The sequence below is a fragment of the Coffea eugenioides genome, chromosome 2 (assembly GCF_003713205.1).
Source record: "Coffea eugenioides isolate CCC68of chromosome 2, Ceug_1.0, whole genome shotgun sequence".
Lineage (NCBI taxonomy): Eukaryota > Viridiplantae > Streptophyta > Magnoliopsida > Gentianales > Rubiaceae > Coffea > Coffea eugenioides.
Genome location: NC_040036.1, coordinates 34,703,753 through 34,722,972, shown reverse-complemented (window position 1 = coordinate 34,722,972; position 19,220 = coordinate 34,703,753). Strand labels below are relative to the sequence as shown.

The 19,220-nt window shown below is 35.6% G+C and overlaps 4 protein-coding genes across 4 annotated transcripts; 3 read left to right on the top strand and 1 right to left on the bottom strand.

The window, feature by feature from the left end:
• Positions 1 to 687: 687 nt before the first annotated feature.
• Positions 688 to 1,497, bottom strand: LOC113759580. The gene is made up of 3 exons (XM_027302157.1): positions 966 to 1,497; positions 825 to 878; positions 688 to 722 (listed from the first exon to the last, which is right to left on the bottom strand). Exons 1-3 carry the CDS (start codon positions 1,495 to 1,497, stop codon positions 688 to 690), a joined length of 621 nt encoding a protein of 206 aa, XP_027157958.1.
• Positions 1,498 to 5,498: 4,001 nt separating this feature from the next.
• Positions 5,499 to 6,443, top strand: LOC113759579. Its single transcript, XM_027302156.1, has 3 exons — positions 5,499 to 5,821; positions 6,086 to 6,333; positions 6,433 to 6,443. Exons 1-3 carry the CDS (start codon positions 5,499 to 5,501, stop codon positions 6,441 to 6,443), a joined length of 582 nt encoding a protein of 193 aa, XP_027157957.1.
• Positions 6,444 to 14,914: 8,471 nt separating this feature from the next.
• On the top strand, positions 14,915 to 15,748 carry LOC113759578. The gene has a single exon (XM_027302155.1). It carries the CDS (start codon positions 14,915 to 14,917, stop codon positions 15,746 to 15,748), a length of 834 nt encoding a protein of 277 aa, XP_027157956.1.
• Positions 15,749 to 16,414: 666 nt separating this feature from the next.
• Positions 16,415 to 17,590, top strand: LOC113762584 (rust resistance kinase Lr10-like). Its single transcript, XM_027306095.1, has one exon. It carries the CDS (start codon positions 16,455 to 16,457, stop codon positions 17,526 to 17,528), a length of 1,074 nt encoding a protein of 357 aa, XP_027161896.1. The 5' UTR covers positions 16,415 to 16,454; the 3' UTR covers positions 17,529 to 17,590.
• Positions 17,591 to 19,220: the final 1,630 nt, after the last annotated feature.

Here is a 19,220-nt window from a genome sequence, read left to right as displayed (position 1 = left end):
TGTTTCTCTACCTCTAGTTTGAAAATTTTAAAAGTATCAAGTGCTTCTGATTTATCAAACAAGAGATAAAGATACATAAATCTTGAATAATCATCTATAAATGAGATAAAATATCTCTGACCATTGAAGCAAGAGGTAGGAAAAGGTCCATAGATATCTGTGTGTATAATCTCAAGTAATTGAGAACTTCTTTTGGCACCTTTTGAGGTCTTGTTAGTCTGTTTACCCTTTATGCAGCCTACACAAGTACCAAAATTAGTGAAATCTAAAGTCTCTAGAACTCCACCATTCACCAATCTTTTGATTCTATCAATGGAGATATATCCCAATCTCCTATGCCAAAGTTTCAGAGAGTTCTCATTGATAATACTGTGTTTAGTACCAGTACCATGCATAGTTAAAAGGCTATATTCGTATGTGGGGTCGAACTCAAGTTTAAATAACATTCCATCCAAATTAGCAGAACCAATAATTTTATTATTTTTCAAAAGATTCATAGTTGAAAGATGAGAATTGGAATCATATCCAATAATAGATAGTCTAGAATGAGAAATTAAATTTCTAGAAAAAGATGAAACATAAAAGGTATTTTCAAGATCTAATTGAAAATCAGTCTTTAAAACGAGTCTATAGGTCTCCACGCCTTCAACAGATGAACGCATCTGATTTCTAGAATAGATGCTTTGTTCACTTCCCAACGGCTTCCTTAGATTCAGAAAGCCCTGCATGATTTTGGAAATGTGAATTGTAGAACCACAATCAATCCACCAAGCATTATTAGAAACTTCAGTAAAGTTAGATTCATAACACAAATGTGAGATTACCTTTCTTTTCGAGCCACTTCTTGTACTTGAGGCAATCTTCTTCCAGTGCCCTTTCTTTTTGCAAAAACGGCATTTGTCTTTATTGCCATCTTTTTCTCATAAGAACACTCTTGCCTTTTCCTTTCTTTGTATTTCCTTTACCATGAGTCATAAGATGAACACTTTCTAGTGTCTCATGTTTCAATCTCTCTGCCTCTTGAACACACATGGTCAAGAGTTCATTAATTGACCATTTGTCTTTATGTGTGTTATAAGAGATCTTCAATGGAGTATATTCCGACAGAAAAGAGTTGAGAATGAAATGCACAAGAAATGATTCAGAAATCTCAACTTTAAGGGACTTTAGTTTAGCTGCAATATCCCTTATTTCTATAATTTGCTTGTGCACACTCTTACTTTTGTCAAGTGTCATGCTTGCAAATTTCTTCATAAGGGTGCTAGCCAAAGCCTTGTCAGAACTTACAAATTGTTCATCAATTGCTTTCACGTAAGCTTTGACTCGGTCACAATCAGGGATTGAACCCCTAATGCTTTGATTGATATGTGACTTAATGAGCATCAAACTTAAGCGATTAGATCGCTCCCACTGCTCATAAGCAGCCTTTTTATTTGACGAACTAGAATCCATGGAAATGGGTGGTTCATTCTCACGAAGCGCCAAATCAAGATCCATGCACCCTAAAGTTAGAAGAATCTTGTCCTTCCATTCTGTGTAGTTTCACCGGATAGCATTGGAATATGAGATGAATCATTAAAAAGACTAGTGGTAGAAAAAACTGCAATATCCAAGAATAAACATACATTATTGCTATGAAATTTAAGACATAAGGATTGAATTAACTAATGTTAATTCAAATAATAAATTCAAACTTTCCTGTGGGTAGAGGTTGCCAAACATGCATTGAATTACTTTCTTTATAATAAGACTGGTAAATTAAAAATAGAAATTTTTCATACCTGTGGGCCTAGGAAAATCTCTTAGCACAATGTTAAATTTACCATCTTATTTCAACTAATCCTATTAAAACTATCACTTTCCTGTGGGTCAAGTGATAATTTTAATAAATTAATTGCTTACTTAATTAGATGTTATTCATTTAAGAGTGAATGGCCCAAAAGGTCACTAAACTATTAAAAATGGCACCCTCTGGTCATTGAACTTTTTTTATGGCCAAAAAGGTCACTAAACTCGCAAAAACTCTCCAGCGAAATCATTTTACCGAATTTCAGCGGTTCCTCATCCGGTAATAGGGTCAATATGTAGTGGAGGAATATAGTAAAGGGGCAAAAATGTCCGAAAGATTATTGGAATAGGTGAAGCCATAGATTGTCTCAATCCCAAACCCTCATTTCCGCAGGAAGGCCCGTAATGGCGACCTCCAACACTACCCTCCTACCGCCACTTTCTCCACCGTCCTCCGACTCAGATTCCGACTCCGGCACCAGTTCCCGCTAGCACCAACTCACTGACCTCTCCTCCATCTTTAAATCCTACCTCGAACTCACCGGTCACCAATCCTCCCCTCAACATCAAGACCTGATAAAGATCCAATCGTTCCTTACTTCCTCTCGCTCTGGGGCTCTCTCATGCCTCATATGCCTTGAACGGATCAAACCCACCGATCCCACCTGGTCCTGCTCCTCCCGCTGCTTCGCAGTCTTCCACCTCCTCTGTATCCAATCCTGGGCCCACCAATCCTCAAATCTTGCAGCTGCACGGGCTGCCTCACCGCCGCCACTCTTAACGATGACACCCTCCGCTGGCATTGCCCCAAATGCCGGATCGAGTATCCCAAATCGCAGACCCCCAAGTATTACTATTGTTTTTGTGGAAAACTCGAAAACCCACCTCATAAGTTCTTGTGGAGAAATCTGTGGTAGGCCGTTGACATACAATTGTGGGCACGAATGCTTGTTGTTGTGTCACCCAGGGCCTTGCCCCTCGTGCCCGAAATTGGTTAAAACCAAGTGTTATTGTGGGGCTAAAGAGGACGTGAGACGTTGCGGGTTGCGGGATTGAGATTGGTAAATTGATTTTAGAGCAGATTCCTTGTTATCAAGATTCAGCGAAGGAAAAAGGTTGATCATATTTTGTTTGACATTTTTGCCCCTTTACTATATTCCTCCACTACATATTGACCCCTGTTACCGGATGAGGAACCGCTGAAATTCGGTAAAATGACTTCGCTGGAGAGTTTTTGCGAGTTTAGTGACCTTTTCGGCCAAAAAAAAAGTTTAGTGACCAGAAGGTGCCATTTTTAATAGTTTAATGACCTTTTGGGCCATTCACTCTTCATTTAATCACTAGACATTTATGTGATTAAAATTCTAAGTATCAAACATATAAGATGCTATGGCCACTCTTAAATACAAGATGCAAACTTTTTATGATAACATCTAAATAGGTGACAAAAATGAAAGGTCGATAAATGTCACAAATTATATTTTAAATAATTAGGCGAAAGTGCAGCAAACAAGCAAAATGCCGATGCCAATTATTAATCACAATTTCAAGAGACATGGAGTTATTTATATAGAACTCATAAAGTGCCCCAAAAGCAAAGTTCAACCTTTATTTAGCATATATGATGCAAAGTCAAAAGGCATAAGTATATTAACCATAATTCATGCAAGATATAATTTGTTATGTTGTCATATACAAGCATAACCAAATGAAGATTAAATATCATACTAATGATATATGTATGACACATACTTGCATGACAAATAAATCATCACAAGGATGATACATGTACATGGGATTAGCCATTAATTCTCAATCATTGAGATACTGAATATATAGATCCTATGACAAATTGAATTTCATTCATTGAATATTAAATGAATCTATGTAGCTTTTCTTAAATTGCCAACAAACCATGGAGTTATATGTTAAACAAGATGGTTAGAGGGTGGCTCTAGTACCACATGTAAACAAATAAACACAAATAATTTATACTAAGCAATGGAAATTTAAATGATTTATCTCCAGCCATTGTTGTTGAACAGAAATTAATACTTTCAACTCCTTGTCTTCTTGCCTTGTTCTTGTCTATGTAGACAAAGAAACTGTGTAAATGTGTAGAAGAAGAGAAAAGTAGAAGGAGAATTTAGAGTAACGATCTTCTAGTCTATACCTAACCAAAAAGTGTACAATTGATGGAATACCACAGGCTATTTATAGGCTAGGCTAGGGACCATTACTGGCAAATACAAAAATTCCTAGAGTTTCCTTCCATCAAGGAAATCTTTCCAAAATTCGTAACTAAAATAATATTTTCTGACTAATTGATTGATTTGATTGATTAACTGATTGAATCAGACATCAATTAATAGTTTATATCAATCATTAACAAATGGAAGATACTAATTAATTATTAACAAAATATCAATCAATTAATCAGAATATCAATCACCAATCATTATCTACTGGAAGATACTAATTAATTATTAATAAAATGTCATTCAATTAATTAGAATATCAATTACTTCAAAATCAATCATGTGGGTCATAATTTGCCTCAAAGGAGGCAAGTCTTACGAAGAGAACTAAAAAATACAGTTTTCAAGCTTAATAATACGGGAAGGGATGAGAGTAACACTCACAAGGTCAAAAGAGAACAGTGTCTTCTCTCAGAAAATATTCATAATCACCTGCTACACATCCTTTGAGATTCTTTTTTTTTTCACATCCTTTGAGATTCATTAGGTAATAAAGTTATTTGCATTGCTTGCCATTTCTACAGCTAGAATACCTAGATGAAAATAGCCTTTCTAACACTAACTCTGCTTCTCACTTCCAGTTTCACATTTTATCCTACAAGCAATGATGCTCAAAAATCAAATCTAGGACCTCTAAGAAAGGGATGATACTAAAAGAAAAGGAACAGGTATTGCTGATTTATAATCTTACAAGGAGCATGTTATCTATTTATGGTTTTCAAGGGCTCTCGAAAGATTGACTTGTCATCATTCTTTCGTGTAGAAATATAAACCAAGTTAGTATTGATTGGTTAGTTTTATCTTACTGGCCACATGTCATTTCTTTATTGGTTAGTTTTGTTGGCAAGTCTAAAGTTGGTCACATGAGATAAAATCCCATATTGGTAGTACTAATAAGTTGGGCGAGTCCGTAGGGTACATAGGTTATAAAAAGACTCTACTTTTTGGTTTTGTACTTTTGTAGCCACAACCTCCTTTTGAGTAATAGAAGAGAATTTCTTTCCCTTTGTCTCATATGTCAAATTCTTGATATTGTTCCTGTGAATTTATGTGTGTTTATTTGTTTGGGTCCTACAAAGTGGTACCAGAGTTACGGTAGATTGAAGTATGGTAAATCCTAGCCTCAATATTATTTGTTCTGTCAAAAAATTCAAAACAAAGGCAAAGTTCAATTTTTGGCAGAAACAAATGATAACCCATCTCAAGACATGTAAATTACATCGATATATTGAATCTGCACTTGCCTAGGATGCTAGTGAGGATGATAAGGCGAAAGATAGTTTGGTTTTGTCACAAATTCATTAGGTAATTGACATGTTAGTTTTTGAAAAAATTGCTACTGCTGATACGGCAAAGGAGACTTGAAATATATTGGAGAAAACATACAAAGGGATTGACAGAGTGTAGCAAAATAATTTGATGATTTTGAAGAAGAAATTTGAACTTGTGACTATGGAGAAGTCGGAATCTATTGAATCAGATTTTTCTCATTTGTCAGATATTAAAAATGAAATGAAACTCAATCAGTATGACCTTCCTGACAGAACATTTATTGAAAAAATTCTCAATACCCCACCTATGAAATTTGATCATGTGGTAGCTGTAATCGAGGAAACGAAAGTTTTGGAGGATTTGCGTATTGAAGATTTGCATGGGTCATTAATTTTGTATGAACAAAGAATTAATGAAAAATTAGAGGATAGCCCGGAGAAAGATATAGTAGAGAAGGCATTGCAGGTGCAGTTGAATTTGAGAGGCAATAATAATGTCAGGGAGTAAGGCGAATCTAGTCAGAGGAACAGAGGTGGTTACAATAACAGAAGTGATTGTGGCAACAATAATAGAGGTCGAGGAAGTACACCAAATCCTGGATGTGGTAGAGATAATAATTTCAATTTTAGAGGTGGTCCTGATAGAGGCAGATGTGGTAATTTTGGCCGAGAGAATAATTTTAATCAAAATAATTTTCAGAATAATTTTGGATAGAGAGTTCAATGTTATAATTGTAAAAATTTGGGTCATAGACAATTTGAATGCAGATTTGGAGAAAATGTAGACAAAAATTTTCAGGCTAATGTTGTTGACAATCGGGTGCAGGATGATAATAAAAAATCTGAAACTTTATTATTAGCCTATAATACTGTTGATATGGTTGATAAAAATAAATGGTACTTGGATACGGGTTGTAGCAACCATATGTCTGGCAAGAAAGAATTATTTGTTGAGTTTGATGAATCTATTCGTGGTGAAATTAAATTTGGGAATAACACTGTCTTACCAGTGATTGGTAAGGAAAAAATTCCTGTTAGTCTAATAAAAAAATTCCTATTCGTATCAAAAATGATATTTGCACTATTTTTGATAAAAATATTGGAATGATTGCCAGTGTATCAATGACTTCAAATCGCTTATTTTCACCGAATTTGAGTAGTGCCAATTTTTTCTATTTGAATATAGTGATAGATGACAGTAATTGGTTGTGGCATATGCGATTTGATCATTTGAATTTTGACAGTTTGAAATTTTTGACCAATAAAAGAATGTTTGGTGGATTGTCTAATAATAGAAATCCCAGTAGAGTCCGTGATATGTGCGTTTTGAAAAAATAACATAGGGATACTTTTCAAACTAGCAAATCATGGAGGGTCAGAAGACCATTAAAAGTTATTCATTCAGATTTATACACTGTGGAGGTTCGTTCTAATAGTGGTTGCAAGTATTTTATTATTTTTATTGATGATTTTAGTAGAAAAGTCTGGGTGTATTTTTTGAAACAAAAATCTGATGCCTGTGAAATTTTTAAAATTTTTAAAACTTTTGTTGAGTGGCAAAGTGAGAGTCAGATTAAAATTTTGAGAACAGATAGGGGTTAAAAATATTTGGTGTGTAATGATTTTCTTGAGAAAAATGGGATACAGTATCAGTTGAATACCAGGTACACTCCCAAACAAAATGGAGTGACAGAGAGGAAGAATAGGACACTTATGAATATGGTGAGGTATATACTGAAAGTGAAAATATGTCAAAATTTTTTAGGCAGAGATGGTTTCTTGTGCAATTTATCTGTTAAATATGTGTCCTACCAGAAGTATTTCTAAAAAAACTCCTGAAGAATTTTGAAGTGGTAGAAGACCATTTGTTGGCTATCTCAGAGTTTTTGGATGTATTGCCTATTCTTACATTCCTGATCATTTAAGAAAACAACTTGATGATAAGGGGAAGAAGTATGTATTTATTGGTTATAGTGAAATCTCTCGGGTACTGTGACAAAAAATGTGATAGTGAGTAGAGATATGACTTTTGACGAAAGAGGCGTTGGGAATTGGTCTACTGGAGATCTTGAGATAGTAGAGGTGACTCTAAATTATCAGCAAGAGGAGGATAATTATGATATTCAATCATCATTAGTTCCTCAGGGTCCACAAATTGAAATAACTGGACGTCCCCAACGTCAGCGACAGATGCCAGCACGTCTGTAGGATTATGTTATTACACCAGATGATATTTCTTCTAACGAAGATATTGTTAATTTTGTTTTGTTTGCAGATTGTGACCCGGTTATGTATGAAGAAGCCGCCAATGATGATCATTGAGTAAAAGTAATGGAGGAAGAAATTCATACAAAAGAGAATGACACCTGGGAACTTAATTCTCTTCCAATTGGTAAAAAGGGCATTAGAGTGAAGTGGATGTACAAGAAAAAATTTAAACTCAGTGGAGAAGTCGATAGATACAAAACGAGATTAGTGGTGAAGGGATACAAGCAGAAACCCGGGATTGACTATTTTGAAGTGTTTGCACCCGTTGCCAGGATTGATACAATCTGTATGATAATTTCTCTAGCTGCTCAAAATAACTGGAGAATTTATCAAATGGATGTCAAGGTCAGCTTTCCTAAATGGAGTTCTTAATAAAGAAATGTATGTAGAGCAGCCAGCAGGATTTGTCAGAAGAGATCAGGAAAATAAGGTATATAGATTAAAAATAGCTTGATATGAATTGAAATAAGTCCCAAGAGCGTGATATAAAAAAATTGATTCCTATTTTCTGACTCGTGGTTTTTAAAGGTGTCCATATGAGCACACTCTATATATTAAATCTTCCGCTCGTGGTGATATTCTTATGTGTGTTTGTATGTAAATGATTTAATTTTTACGGGAAATAATTCAGAGATGGTTGCAGAGTTTGGAGAGGTTATGATTAAACAGTTTGAGATGACAGATATGGGACTCATGTCATATTTTTTGAGAATTAAAGTCTTTCAGTTTGACAGTGGAATTTTTATATCTCAAAAGAAATATGCAGGTGAAATATTAAAGAAATTCAAGTTGGATATAGCAAAGCCAATTATGACACCAGTTGGAAAAAAATTGAGGTTAACCAAGGAAGACGGTGGTGGATATGTGAATCCTACCTACTTTAAAAGTTTGGCAGGGAGTTTGAGATATTTGACATCTATAAGGCCAGATATCAATTTTGCCGTTGGTCTTAACAGGTTCATGAAAAATCCACGTCAATCACCCGTAAGCAGCCAAGAGGATTTTGAGCTATATTGGAGGTACTTGCAGTGATGGTATTTTTATTCAAAAAATATCTAGTTGAATTGTTTGGCTATACAAATATTGATTGGACAGGTGATACAGTAGAGAGATAGAGTACTTTAGGTTATAATTTTTTTATTAGTTCTGGCGTGTTTCTTGGAGTTCGAAGAAGCAACAGATGATTACATTGTCTATAGCGGAGGCAGAATATATTGCAACAGCTAACAGTGCTACTCAAGCTTTGTGGTTATGTCGCATACTTGGTTTTCTGCAACACAAGCAGGTTGATCCTATGAGGATTTATTGTGATAGTAAGTCAGTAATTGAGTTGTCCAAGAATCCAGTACTCCATGGGCATAGCAAACATATTGACATCAAATATCACTTCATACATGAGTTGGTTCGAGAAAGGGAGATTGAAATTGATTATTGCAAAACTGAAGAGCAAGTGGCCGACATTTTCACTAAGGCATTGAAGACGGAGACTTTTGTCAAGTTGAAGAAAATGTTGGGTATGGCCAAATTAGTGGAGCTTGATTTAAAGGAGGCAACCTAGAAATATAAACCAAGATGTTGGATATTGGCTAGTTTTGTTGGCAAGTCTAAAGTTGGTCACATGGGATAAAATCCCATATTGGTAGTACTAATAAGTTGGGCAAGTTTGTAGGTTACATAGGTTATAAAAGGATTCTACTTTTTGGTTTTGTACTTTTGAAACCGCATCCTCCTTTTGAGTAATAGAAGAGAATTTCTTTCCTTTGCCCCATATGTCTAATTCTTGATATTGTTCCTGTGGGTTTATGTGTGTTTATTTGTTTGGGTCCTACATTTCGAATGCATCATAATTAACCCAATGGAAAAAAGGAAAGGAATATTGGAATTCACCCCTCCTGGGCTCTGAAAATTCTACAATAGCAATAACAAAAAAGGCTGAAACTCTAAGATTAATGGAGAAGCATTTAGCTCCAGTCTTAAGATATATCAAGTAACTTCTCCTTGTTCTACTGAATTATAGCCACTTATACAACATGATTAAAGGTTTTGCATTTCTTGTTGGTTAATGAGCCTTGCTTGCTTCTCCAAACTACCATGTTTGGGCTGCAATGGATCACAGGCTTTTCTAGCAAAAACATTAATCTTCTGAGTTGCGTCTCTCTCAATATAGATAAAAGTAAGGCAAGTTTTGGTATGATCAAACACGTGCAATGCACGTGCACTTTCCTAGTTCTTAAAATGTTTGGCATCAGTTATTAGTAAGCATTTTGTGTATCCTATATATATATATATATAAAGAAGTTTGCAGGTGACTGTTGGAAAATTTTCATTTGTCATCTTTAGGGATAATTTAGGTAGGGAAAAAAAATCAAATGCAAGGCATTAAGCCAAATTTGTGCAATATTATAATGTATAGTTGAGTTGGGGTTGACTATTGTATCCTCCCATTTGCAATTGGCTTATATTCCACATGATTATCAAGCTTTGAAGTGGTGTTTAAACCACTTACAAATGTAATTGCAATGCTCTTCATCTTTTTTTTTCTTTTTTATAATTGTTGGGTAGCTTTGATAACTACAATAATAGAGGATCATAATGCTAAAGATAATTGGTTCAAGAAGCACTTAATAATGAACATGATTTGTTTTGGTTCATATTTCCAATCTGTTACAATCATAATTATAGTACTCTTCAACTTGACAATAATGGAGGCTTTTAATACTGAACAATGTTGCTTCAAGTGCATGTACTCAATCTTTTATTGTGGGTGTTTAGACAAGCATGCTCATTTACTTTCTCTCTTTCTAGAGTTTTGGATGTTTAACTGATACAATAAAAACTGTGAGTTTTCTACTGCAATACTTTTTCAATAGCTATTGTATGAATATGGAAATTTCATTATGGAATAAATGATACATACATATGAATATCCATAAGAACCTTTTTACATTTTCTAACTACAATTCCAATATTTGAGGTTTGTGGCTGCAGGTGGTCAAACTGCGACTAAAGATTATCTATTGACTACAATTTCATGATTAAGGTAGGATCTAAATTTGACCTTATAGTTTATGCATGTTAATTATTGGTTGGATATGGCTATGATTGTAGTACAATGGTATAGTAACAAAGGTAATGATACGTTGCTATTGTTGTTGTGATATGGTGTGATTATATACTACAATCCTATTTCTTTTACTTATAAATTTGTTTTCCTTTAGTTGATTTGGCCAATTTACTTATAATTTCATGCACTTCAACTAATTCAATTAAACCAATTGCCATGCAGTTCTAATTCAACTATCTTTTTTATAAATTTATTTGAATAAATATTTTATCACATAGGTTAAAACTTTTGCGCCTATAGCGTGGGTTTTCCCCCTAGTTTCAAGTATATAAAGAGTAAACTACTATTGGCTGCTAACTATAAGTGGGCAATCTATAATATATATATATATGAAAGTAGCTATTTTAATTAGAGACTTTCTCATTCCTACTTGTCATACTCAATTGAGCAGTATTGACGGGTCAAGTTTTCTTTTGGGTTGACCCAATTACTTGTTAGTTTAATAATATTGTTTCATTCCAAACTTCTAAAATAGACATATTTTATCCACTTAATCATATATCTTTCAAAAATACACATATTTTATCCACTTAATCACATATCTTTCAAAATCCTACATTTAAAAAAAAAATCACCTCATCTTTTTAATTTTTCTCTTCATAATCTCCAATTTTTATCTTCTTCTGTAATTAGATAGAATTTATCTTATTTTATAAGAGAATTTACCTTTTTTCACTCAAACAGTATCCACTTCTTTTGATTATGAATAGATAAACCTATTATCTATTGTCAAAATTCATTTAGATATAAGATAATCCTTATCATCAAAATTGAAAATCTTATTTTCATATCCGATTAACCTCAATTTTGAAATCCTATACCGTACTTATGAAATGTATTAGTTAGTGATGAATTCAATCATTTCAACAACTATTTGGTTCATCTAATGGTTTCTACATTTTTTTTTTTAGAAACTTTATGACGATTTAGTAGTGATTCTTTTGATACATTAGTTTTATAGCTTCTAGAGTACTATAAATTTTTGGACAGTGTTAGAGAAAGTGACAGTGGTTTGATCCGTTCACTAAGACTGAATGAAAAACTATCTTTATTGGAGGACATTTTGGAGTTCTGGGAACATGCCAGAGAATGAAGCACTATTTTATTGGCCAGGGATGAAGAAAGATGTAGAAGCTTATGTGTATGATTGTGACATTTGCAAGAGAAGTAAGGATGAGCTCTGCCATTATCCAGGGTTATTACTTATTACAATCATTAGAAGTCCCTGAGCAGGCGTGGCAACACATTTCTATGGACTTTATTGAAGGGTTACCAAAATCCTTTGGGAGTAATGTGGTGGTGGACAGGTTCACGAAATATGCTCATTTTATCCCCTTGGCATCCCATTACACTGCCAAGATAGTTGCTGATACCTTCTTTGACCAGATATTCAAATTGCATGGCTTACCTCTCAGCATTATATCTGACAGAGACAAGGTGTTTTCTAGTGCATTTTGGCAAGAGCTATTCAGGTTACTAGGGACAAAATTGCACCTTTCTTCTGCCTACCATCCACAAACTGATAGATAGACTGAAAGAGTAAACAGGTGTGTGGAAGCATACGTCAGGAGTATGTGCATGCAACAACCAAAACGGTGGAGGAAATGGCTAGCCACTGCTGAGTGGTGGTGTAATACTAATTACCACACCAGCCTTCAAAGGTCTCCATTTCAAGCTCTGTATGGGTATAAGCCTACACAACTCAGTTTAGTTCCATACCATACTCAGGTAGCAGCAGTGGAGGATTGGGCCAATAACAGAGTTAACTGGAACTTTTTGCTTAGAGAAAATTTATTGCAAGCACAAAATAGGATCAAGCAGCTGGCTGACAGGAATAGGACAGAGAGAAACTTTGAGGTGGGAGATTGGGTGTACCTTAAACTCCAGCCCTACAGACAGACATCAATAGCTCTAAGGAAGAATTTGAAATTGGCTGCAGAACACTACAGACCATATCAGATAGAGCAGAAGTTGGGACCAGTGGCCTATAAATTGAAGCTACCTGAAGGTTCTGCAGTGCATCCAGTATTCCATGTTTCGTTCCTTAAAAGAATCACCTAAAGGGGCAGCTGTTAGCACTGGTCTACTGGAGTTGAATGAGGATGATGAGATACGCGTAGCCCCATTGGCAGTATTGGATATGAGAGTTATCAATAGAAATGGGGTAGCAGTAGAGCAACAGTGACGGAGCCAGGATTTTTTTTTCTAGGGAGCCAAAATTTGCTTAATATGCTTTGTTGAAAATAATTTATAACATCTAAAAAATCAAATATTAACTTTAATTATAAATATATATATATATATATATATATATATAAACTCTCATCATAAAAACTAAAATTATAAAAAATTAGGGGAGACCAACTTTATTTTACATATATATTTACACACCATAAATTAAAATTTTCAAAACTTTGGAGGGCCATGCCCCCATCAGCCCCCTTAGCTCCGTCATTGAGAACAGCTGTTAATCCAGTGGGAAAATATGGCGCTTGAGGACGCTACATGGGAAGATAAAGCTTTCATCCAGTCGCAATTTCCCTTGTTCGAATCCTAGGGACTAGGATTGTTTAAGGGGAGGGAATTGTCATGACCGTAGTAGTGGTAACTAGCTGGTGGTGCACTACTCGATCATTTCTCAAAGAATGGTCAGAAGAACAGATACCAAGTTGGTTGTAACCACGTGGAGCTGGCAAGATTCAGTTCGTTAGTTAGTTAGACGGTTAGCTTCAATAACAAGTTACTAGTATAAATGACTAAAGCGTTGTGCAGTGAAGGATCATTGGTTGTATTCATCAAATTCTCTCATCAATATACTGCAGTCTCTCTCTCTCTCTACTCTCTCTCTACTCTGCCCCTTTCTCCCTTTTCTTTTTCGCAAAATTGCAGAATCACTACAAGTATCCACAGTTTGGTACTGACCAGATTAAAAATAGATACAGTGGAAGCCAAATTAACTCTTCGGGAACTGAAGGAACCTCTGTCAAACATCTTGCTGCAGGAAATTAGGGACGCATATCCTAAGAGATGATAGGACCTAATTGCATAAACCTAGTTACCCGAATTGCATAGGCAGGGGATAGGTACAATTTCACAGCTGAAACTCTTTTAGGAAGAACAGTTGAAAAAAGAGTAGTTCTTCCAAAATGAATAGTTCACGTTGAAGCCGGGTATTTGGAAGACAGATGCAGACAAATCTAGAACAGGAAGCAGTTTTTGAAGACAGCCGTCTACTTTAGATACGTGCAGCTCGTGATATATATATATATATAATCAATTTCCTTGATGATAAACTTCACTGAGAAAGGAAGCTTGGTTTGACTTCTTAGGGATGCTTTAACGGGGAATGAATTCTCTAACACCGTCTCCTGATTTTGGGTGCAAGAAAGCTCAAGACCAGGCAAGCCACAGTGCTGTGGCTGACTATCTTTCAACCGGAAGGGAAATCTGATAGCTGGCTGCACCTTCTCACCATGCAATTACCATGTCTTCCGCTGGATCCTAGAGCAGTCAAGGGAGCTAAGAAGATGAGCCTGACCACGTTGAGAATCACAATTTCCCGTGGAAGAAAATAAAATAGCCTCCTGCAACTCCCTCTTCAAGATAAATTGTGGAAACTATCATTTTGAACTGGGTCGTCCACAACTCCTTGTTTCTCCTTCAGTTGACTTGACTTCTGAAAGATGTCCAACGTCAATTTATCGCTCGGGAAATAATAAGAAAACCACAAATAAAAAAGCCCAAGAAAGGGGGTTTGAGTTGTAAACAATGTAGACTTGTGAGGTACTAGGCCAGTTCACTAAAGTTCATGGAAAATTGGTGCAAGAAAGGGTTATAATATTCAAAAGTGAAGGAATTAATTTTGTGTAAAGACAAAAAAGAGAAAGTTGTGTTATTCTTTTTCATCTGAATTTTCAATCAGAAATGGAACCCCACTAATTAATGTCAAATTGACAACCAGGTAAAAATTCCATCAAGTTCAAGTAATCATCACTCAATGTATCAAATGTCACTTTCTCTGTGGAAAAAGTATTGGTCATTGCTTCTTGTATCGCTATTGGAAGAGGAATTGATCGCGAAGAAAGTCATAAATTGGTGGGTTATGCGTTATGACTTGATCAATTACAGGGAAAATATAAAAAGAAGGTCTCTTCTGAGTTCTCAGTTCTCACAAAGTAGAAGCAGCTCATCAAATTTCAGCACCGATGTCACAAGACAAGCTATCCATACCATCTCTACTTGTTCTAGTATTAGTCTCGGTAGGGTTGGCAGCCAGCTGCGAAGCCACCAACAATCACCACTGCAACCCTTCCTCTTGCGGTGATATCCGAAATATTAGCTACCCTTTTCGACTGAAAGAAGATCCCATCCATTGCGGTGACCCCAGCTACGAGCTTGCCTGTGAGAACAATCGCAGCATTGTCAACTTGTTTTTACAAAAGTACTACGTGCAGGAAATTATCTATGATCAGTACTTGATGCGGGTAGTTGATCCAGGCCTAGCTAAGGCCAATTGTTCTTCTTTTCCAATTAACACTCTGGAATATGATGAGCTACATATGGCTGATAACCCACAGGATAAATATCCTTTATATGGAATCTTCGAGACAAATATTCCTGTATTATTTATTTCTTGCCCTGCTCCCGTGAGATCTCCTTTCTTTTCAGATATCATGGCATTCTGCAGAAATCATATGTCTTCCAACTTTTCATCACCAACGAATAACTATTCTTACCTTTTAGTTGGAGACCATAAAGTATCTGTACTGAATGATTCCTGTGCTGTCAACATGGCTGCTTGGGTCACAGAGGACTTTGGTGGAAGAAAAGCTTATAATTCTCTTGCGGGTCTTTATGATGCTCTTGCCTATGGATTTTTGCTTGATTGGCAGGGCATCTATTGCCAACAGTGCAGCAGTGGTTTTTGTGATCGTGACGTGAATGATTCTATCCGTTGCTCACCTAAATATTTGCAGTGCGAGCTCCTTCACCCAAGTACATTCAGGCCCACGTTCGAATGTACGCTTACCAAGCCTTAACTTTATTTCAGTTGGAAGTTTGGAATTACTTTGTTTTACTTTGTAAGTCACTTATAGACAACATGCTTGGGTTGAAAGCGTTTCTGAAATTTTTCCTTCGTAGAATTATTAGTTTGTTTTATTTTGTAAATCGCATTTTGCTGACAAATTAAAAAGCCCTCCTGCACAGGCAAGAAGTGCAAAATCACAAAAATATGTAGCCTCAAGATCCACTTTCTACTTCGGTTGCATAACGTTTTTGGCTGGAGAACTTTGCAGGTCTAAAGGAGATATGGTACCAGGAAGTTGAGTTTTTAAATCAATACACTGGTCAGTGCTCTATCCTGTTTTGCTCCTTGTCCAAAATAGCTTTTTCCTTGAAGTTTTGCCATTTAACATCTAATCACTTTTCCCTCTTGTCATAACTGCTGGCAGCAATTAGCAGAGAGTTAGGAATTCTCATTGGTAAGACACCAAAATTTTCCTTTTCGAGGCTGCTTAGATGAAGTATAAAAGTAAATATCCTTGTGATGATTGAGCACTTTTTCAGTTGTTACTTTAGTCTCTCCTTGTACAGGACAATTTTGAAGCACAAGGATCTTAATGAACCTTCTAATTTGAAAGGTTTCTTTCTAATGCAGGAATGTGTCTGGCAGGGAGATTTTTATTGGGTGTCCTATTCCTGTTTGCATTAATAATCTACAAAATAAGAAGGTCGCACTTGTCTATGTATGAAAACATTGAAGACTTCTTACAGAGTCCAAACAATCTCATGCCAGTTAGGTACGCATACTCAGACATAAGAAAGATGACCAATAATTTCAAAGACAAATTGGGTGAAGGAGGCTATGGGACTGTTTTCAAAGGAAAGCTTCGGAGTGGTCCACTGGTAGCGGTAAAAATGCTGGGCAAATCCAAGGCCAACGGGCAGGAGTTTATCAGCGAAGTCGCTACCATAGGGAGGATTCACCATGCTAATGTGGTAAAACTGATCGGCTTCTGCTTTGAAGGCTCCAAAAGGGCTCTTGTCTATGAATTCATGCCTAATGGATCTCTTGAGAAATATATCTTCCGAAAAGAAACAGAGACAGCATCCCTGAGTTGTGAAAAGCTGTTCGACATTGCTCTTGGGATTGCTAAAGGAATTGATTATTTACATCGCGGCTGTGAGATGCAAATTTTGCATTTTGATATCAAGCCTCACAACATTCTTCTAGATGAGCATTTTGCTCCTAAACTTTCTGACTTTGGACTTGCAAAATTGTATCCAACAGAGAATAGTATTGTGTCCCTGACAGCTGCAAGAGGTACGTTGGGATACATGGCCCCAGAGTTGTACTACAAAAATATTGGAGGAGTCTCGTACAAAGCAGACGTATACAGCTTTGGAATGCTGCTGCTGGAAATGGCTGGGAAAAGGAAAAATCTGAACCCTTTAGTGGACCAGAGGAGCCAGATATACTTCCCTTCATGGGTTTATGATCAGCTGAGCAAAGGAAACAGTATTGAGATGGGAGATGCCTCAGAAGATGAAAGAAAGATGTTGAAGAAGATGATCCTGGTAGCATTGTGGTGCATACAGATGAAGCCAATCAATCGCCCTTCTATGAACAAAGTCACAGAAATGCTTGAAGGAGATGGTGAACTCTTAGAAACGCCTCCTAAGCCATTCCAAAATCCAGACGAAATGCCTGCACCTGAGGCTGAGGATGGTGGAAATGATGCAGAAGAGACCACTGATTTCCCACAGCTACAACTAGATCGTGTAGATTCAAGTGATATGAGTATGGATCGAGATTAAAGTAAATCCAAGTGTCATAGAAGTCTTTCTCTTGGACAAAGACAATTATCATTTCTTCCTGAATTAGTTGTAATAGTATTCATGCATACATACGTGTTGAAATTTTAATCAAAGAGCTGCTCTTGCTATTTATCCCAAAAACAAAAAAGCTGCTTGTGCAATATTAATGTAATAATTATATTGGAGCAATTGTTATTGTTATTCCTGTCTGCAATTACTGGATTAAGGATCTCTTATGAGGATTTCTTAAAAAGGAAGCATTGAATCAATTGTTAGTACATTTAAATTACACTTAACGAATTGAAGAAATGGGGTAATTTTTTGAGTGAATTTATAAGGAACCTCATAGTTTGGTTTGCTTTTGTTTGAATTAAATGAAAAAGTATATATCTTGAAGCAACTAAGCATCCTTTTCATATTCGTAACATGAATGTTAAGCAAGGAATTATCAAGGCAGATATATATTTTGTTGGCATAATTTCATTGATATTGGCTGTTCTGGAATAAGAGCAGTCAGAAATGCTAGTGGCAATTTTTTTTTTGCTTTTTTTCCCCCTTAAGGTATGATAATGGCTATATTATAGCTTGCATCATCGGATATTTGTCCTTTCTTTTACATGTGGACTATTGAATACTTCATGGTCTATAGCCTATTCATCCGGGAAGACAAATATGAAATCAACAAGACACAGTCAATTTGGCAATTTATTTTTTCTCATTTTGGCTCATCGCATAAAGATTGTCGCTTGGAAATTAGAAAGCGCCTGCCAATATGGGCTGAGCTCTTCACAGAAGCATGTATTTTTTTTTTTTTTTTGGTATTATTAATGTCCATAGTAGCTTTCATGTATTATGGTACATCGATAGCTAATATTTTCTGACATCAGCACACATTATTATAAACATTCGACTTTTCAATACTTAGAAAAGGACTTGCATGATGAGTCTACTTAAATAGTAATCTTGACGTTTAGGCCATTTCAGTTTATTGTTCTTCTAGGGTGATTCTGTTTGATTTGTTAAAGACTTTCTCTTATTGACTTTTGTAGACAAATTGATTGTGGTACAAAATGTCCAAGACGAACGTCATTTCTTGGAGTGTTATGATTTTTAGAGATACTCAATTTTGACCAGAAAAAGTGGATGAGTTTTAGCTGTTGATAGAAGGTTTTGAGGAAATTAGGATTGTGTTCGCAAAGACTACAGATGCAAAAAGTGTGTATTTCATCCATTTTTCACTTTACTTAAAACCATAAGAGGGTTAGGTGGCTATTTTGAAATCTTAGAAGGGCCATTTGACATTATGTAAAATTATTAGTGGTTAAAAGTAATTTAACCTGATTATTATGGAAATGCAATGCAATTTTTTTATTTATTGGTGAGGGGGTAATTTGGATATTATAAGTAATTTATCCTAATTATTAAGGAAATGCAATGCAATTTTTTTATTTATTGGTGAGGGTCGGTAATTTGGATATTACAAAATTAAGATAAACTTCTGCTTACACCCTTAATTACCAAAACTCATTTTATAGGATAATAGATAGATAGATATAGATTAATGTGTCTTAACGAATGTCTCAAGGACACCAAAACAAAAGAGGTCTTTAATTAGATTTTGAATTATTACATTTATGTTAGATGCAAGTCAGTTGGACCAATAATACTTGTAGTATCCTTTAATATGGTTAG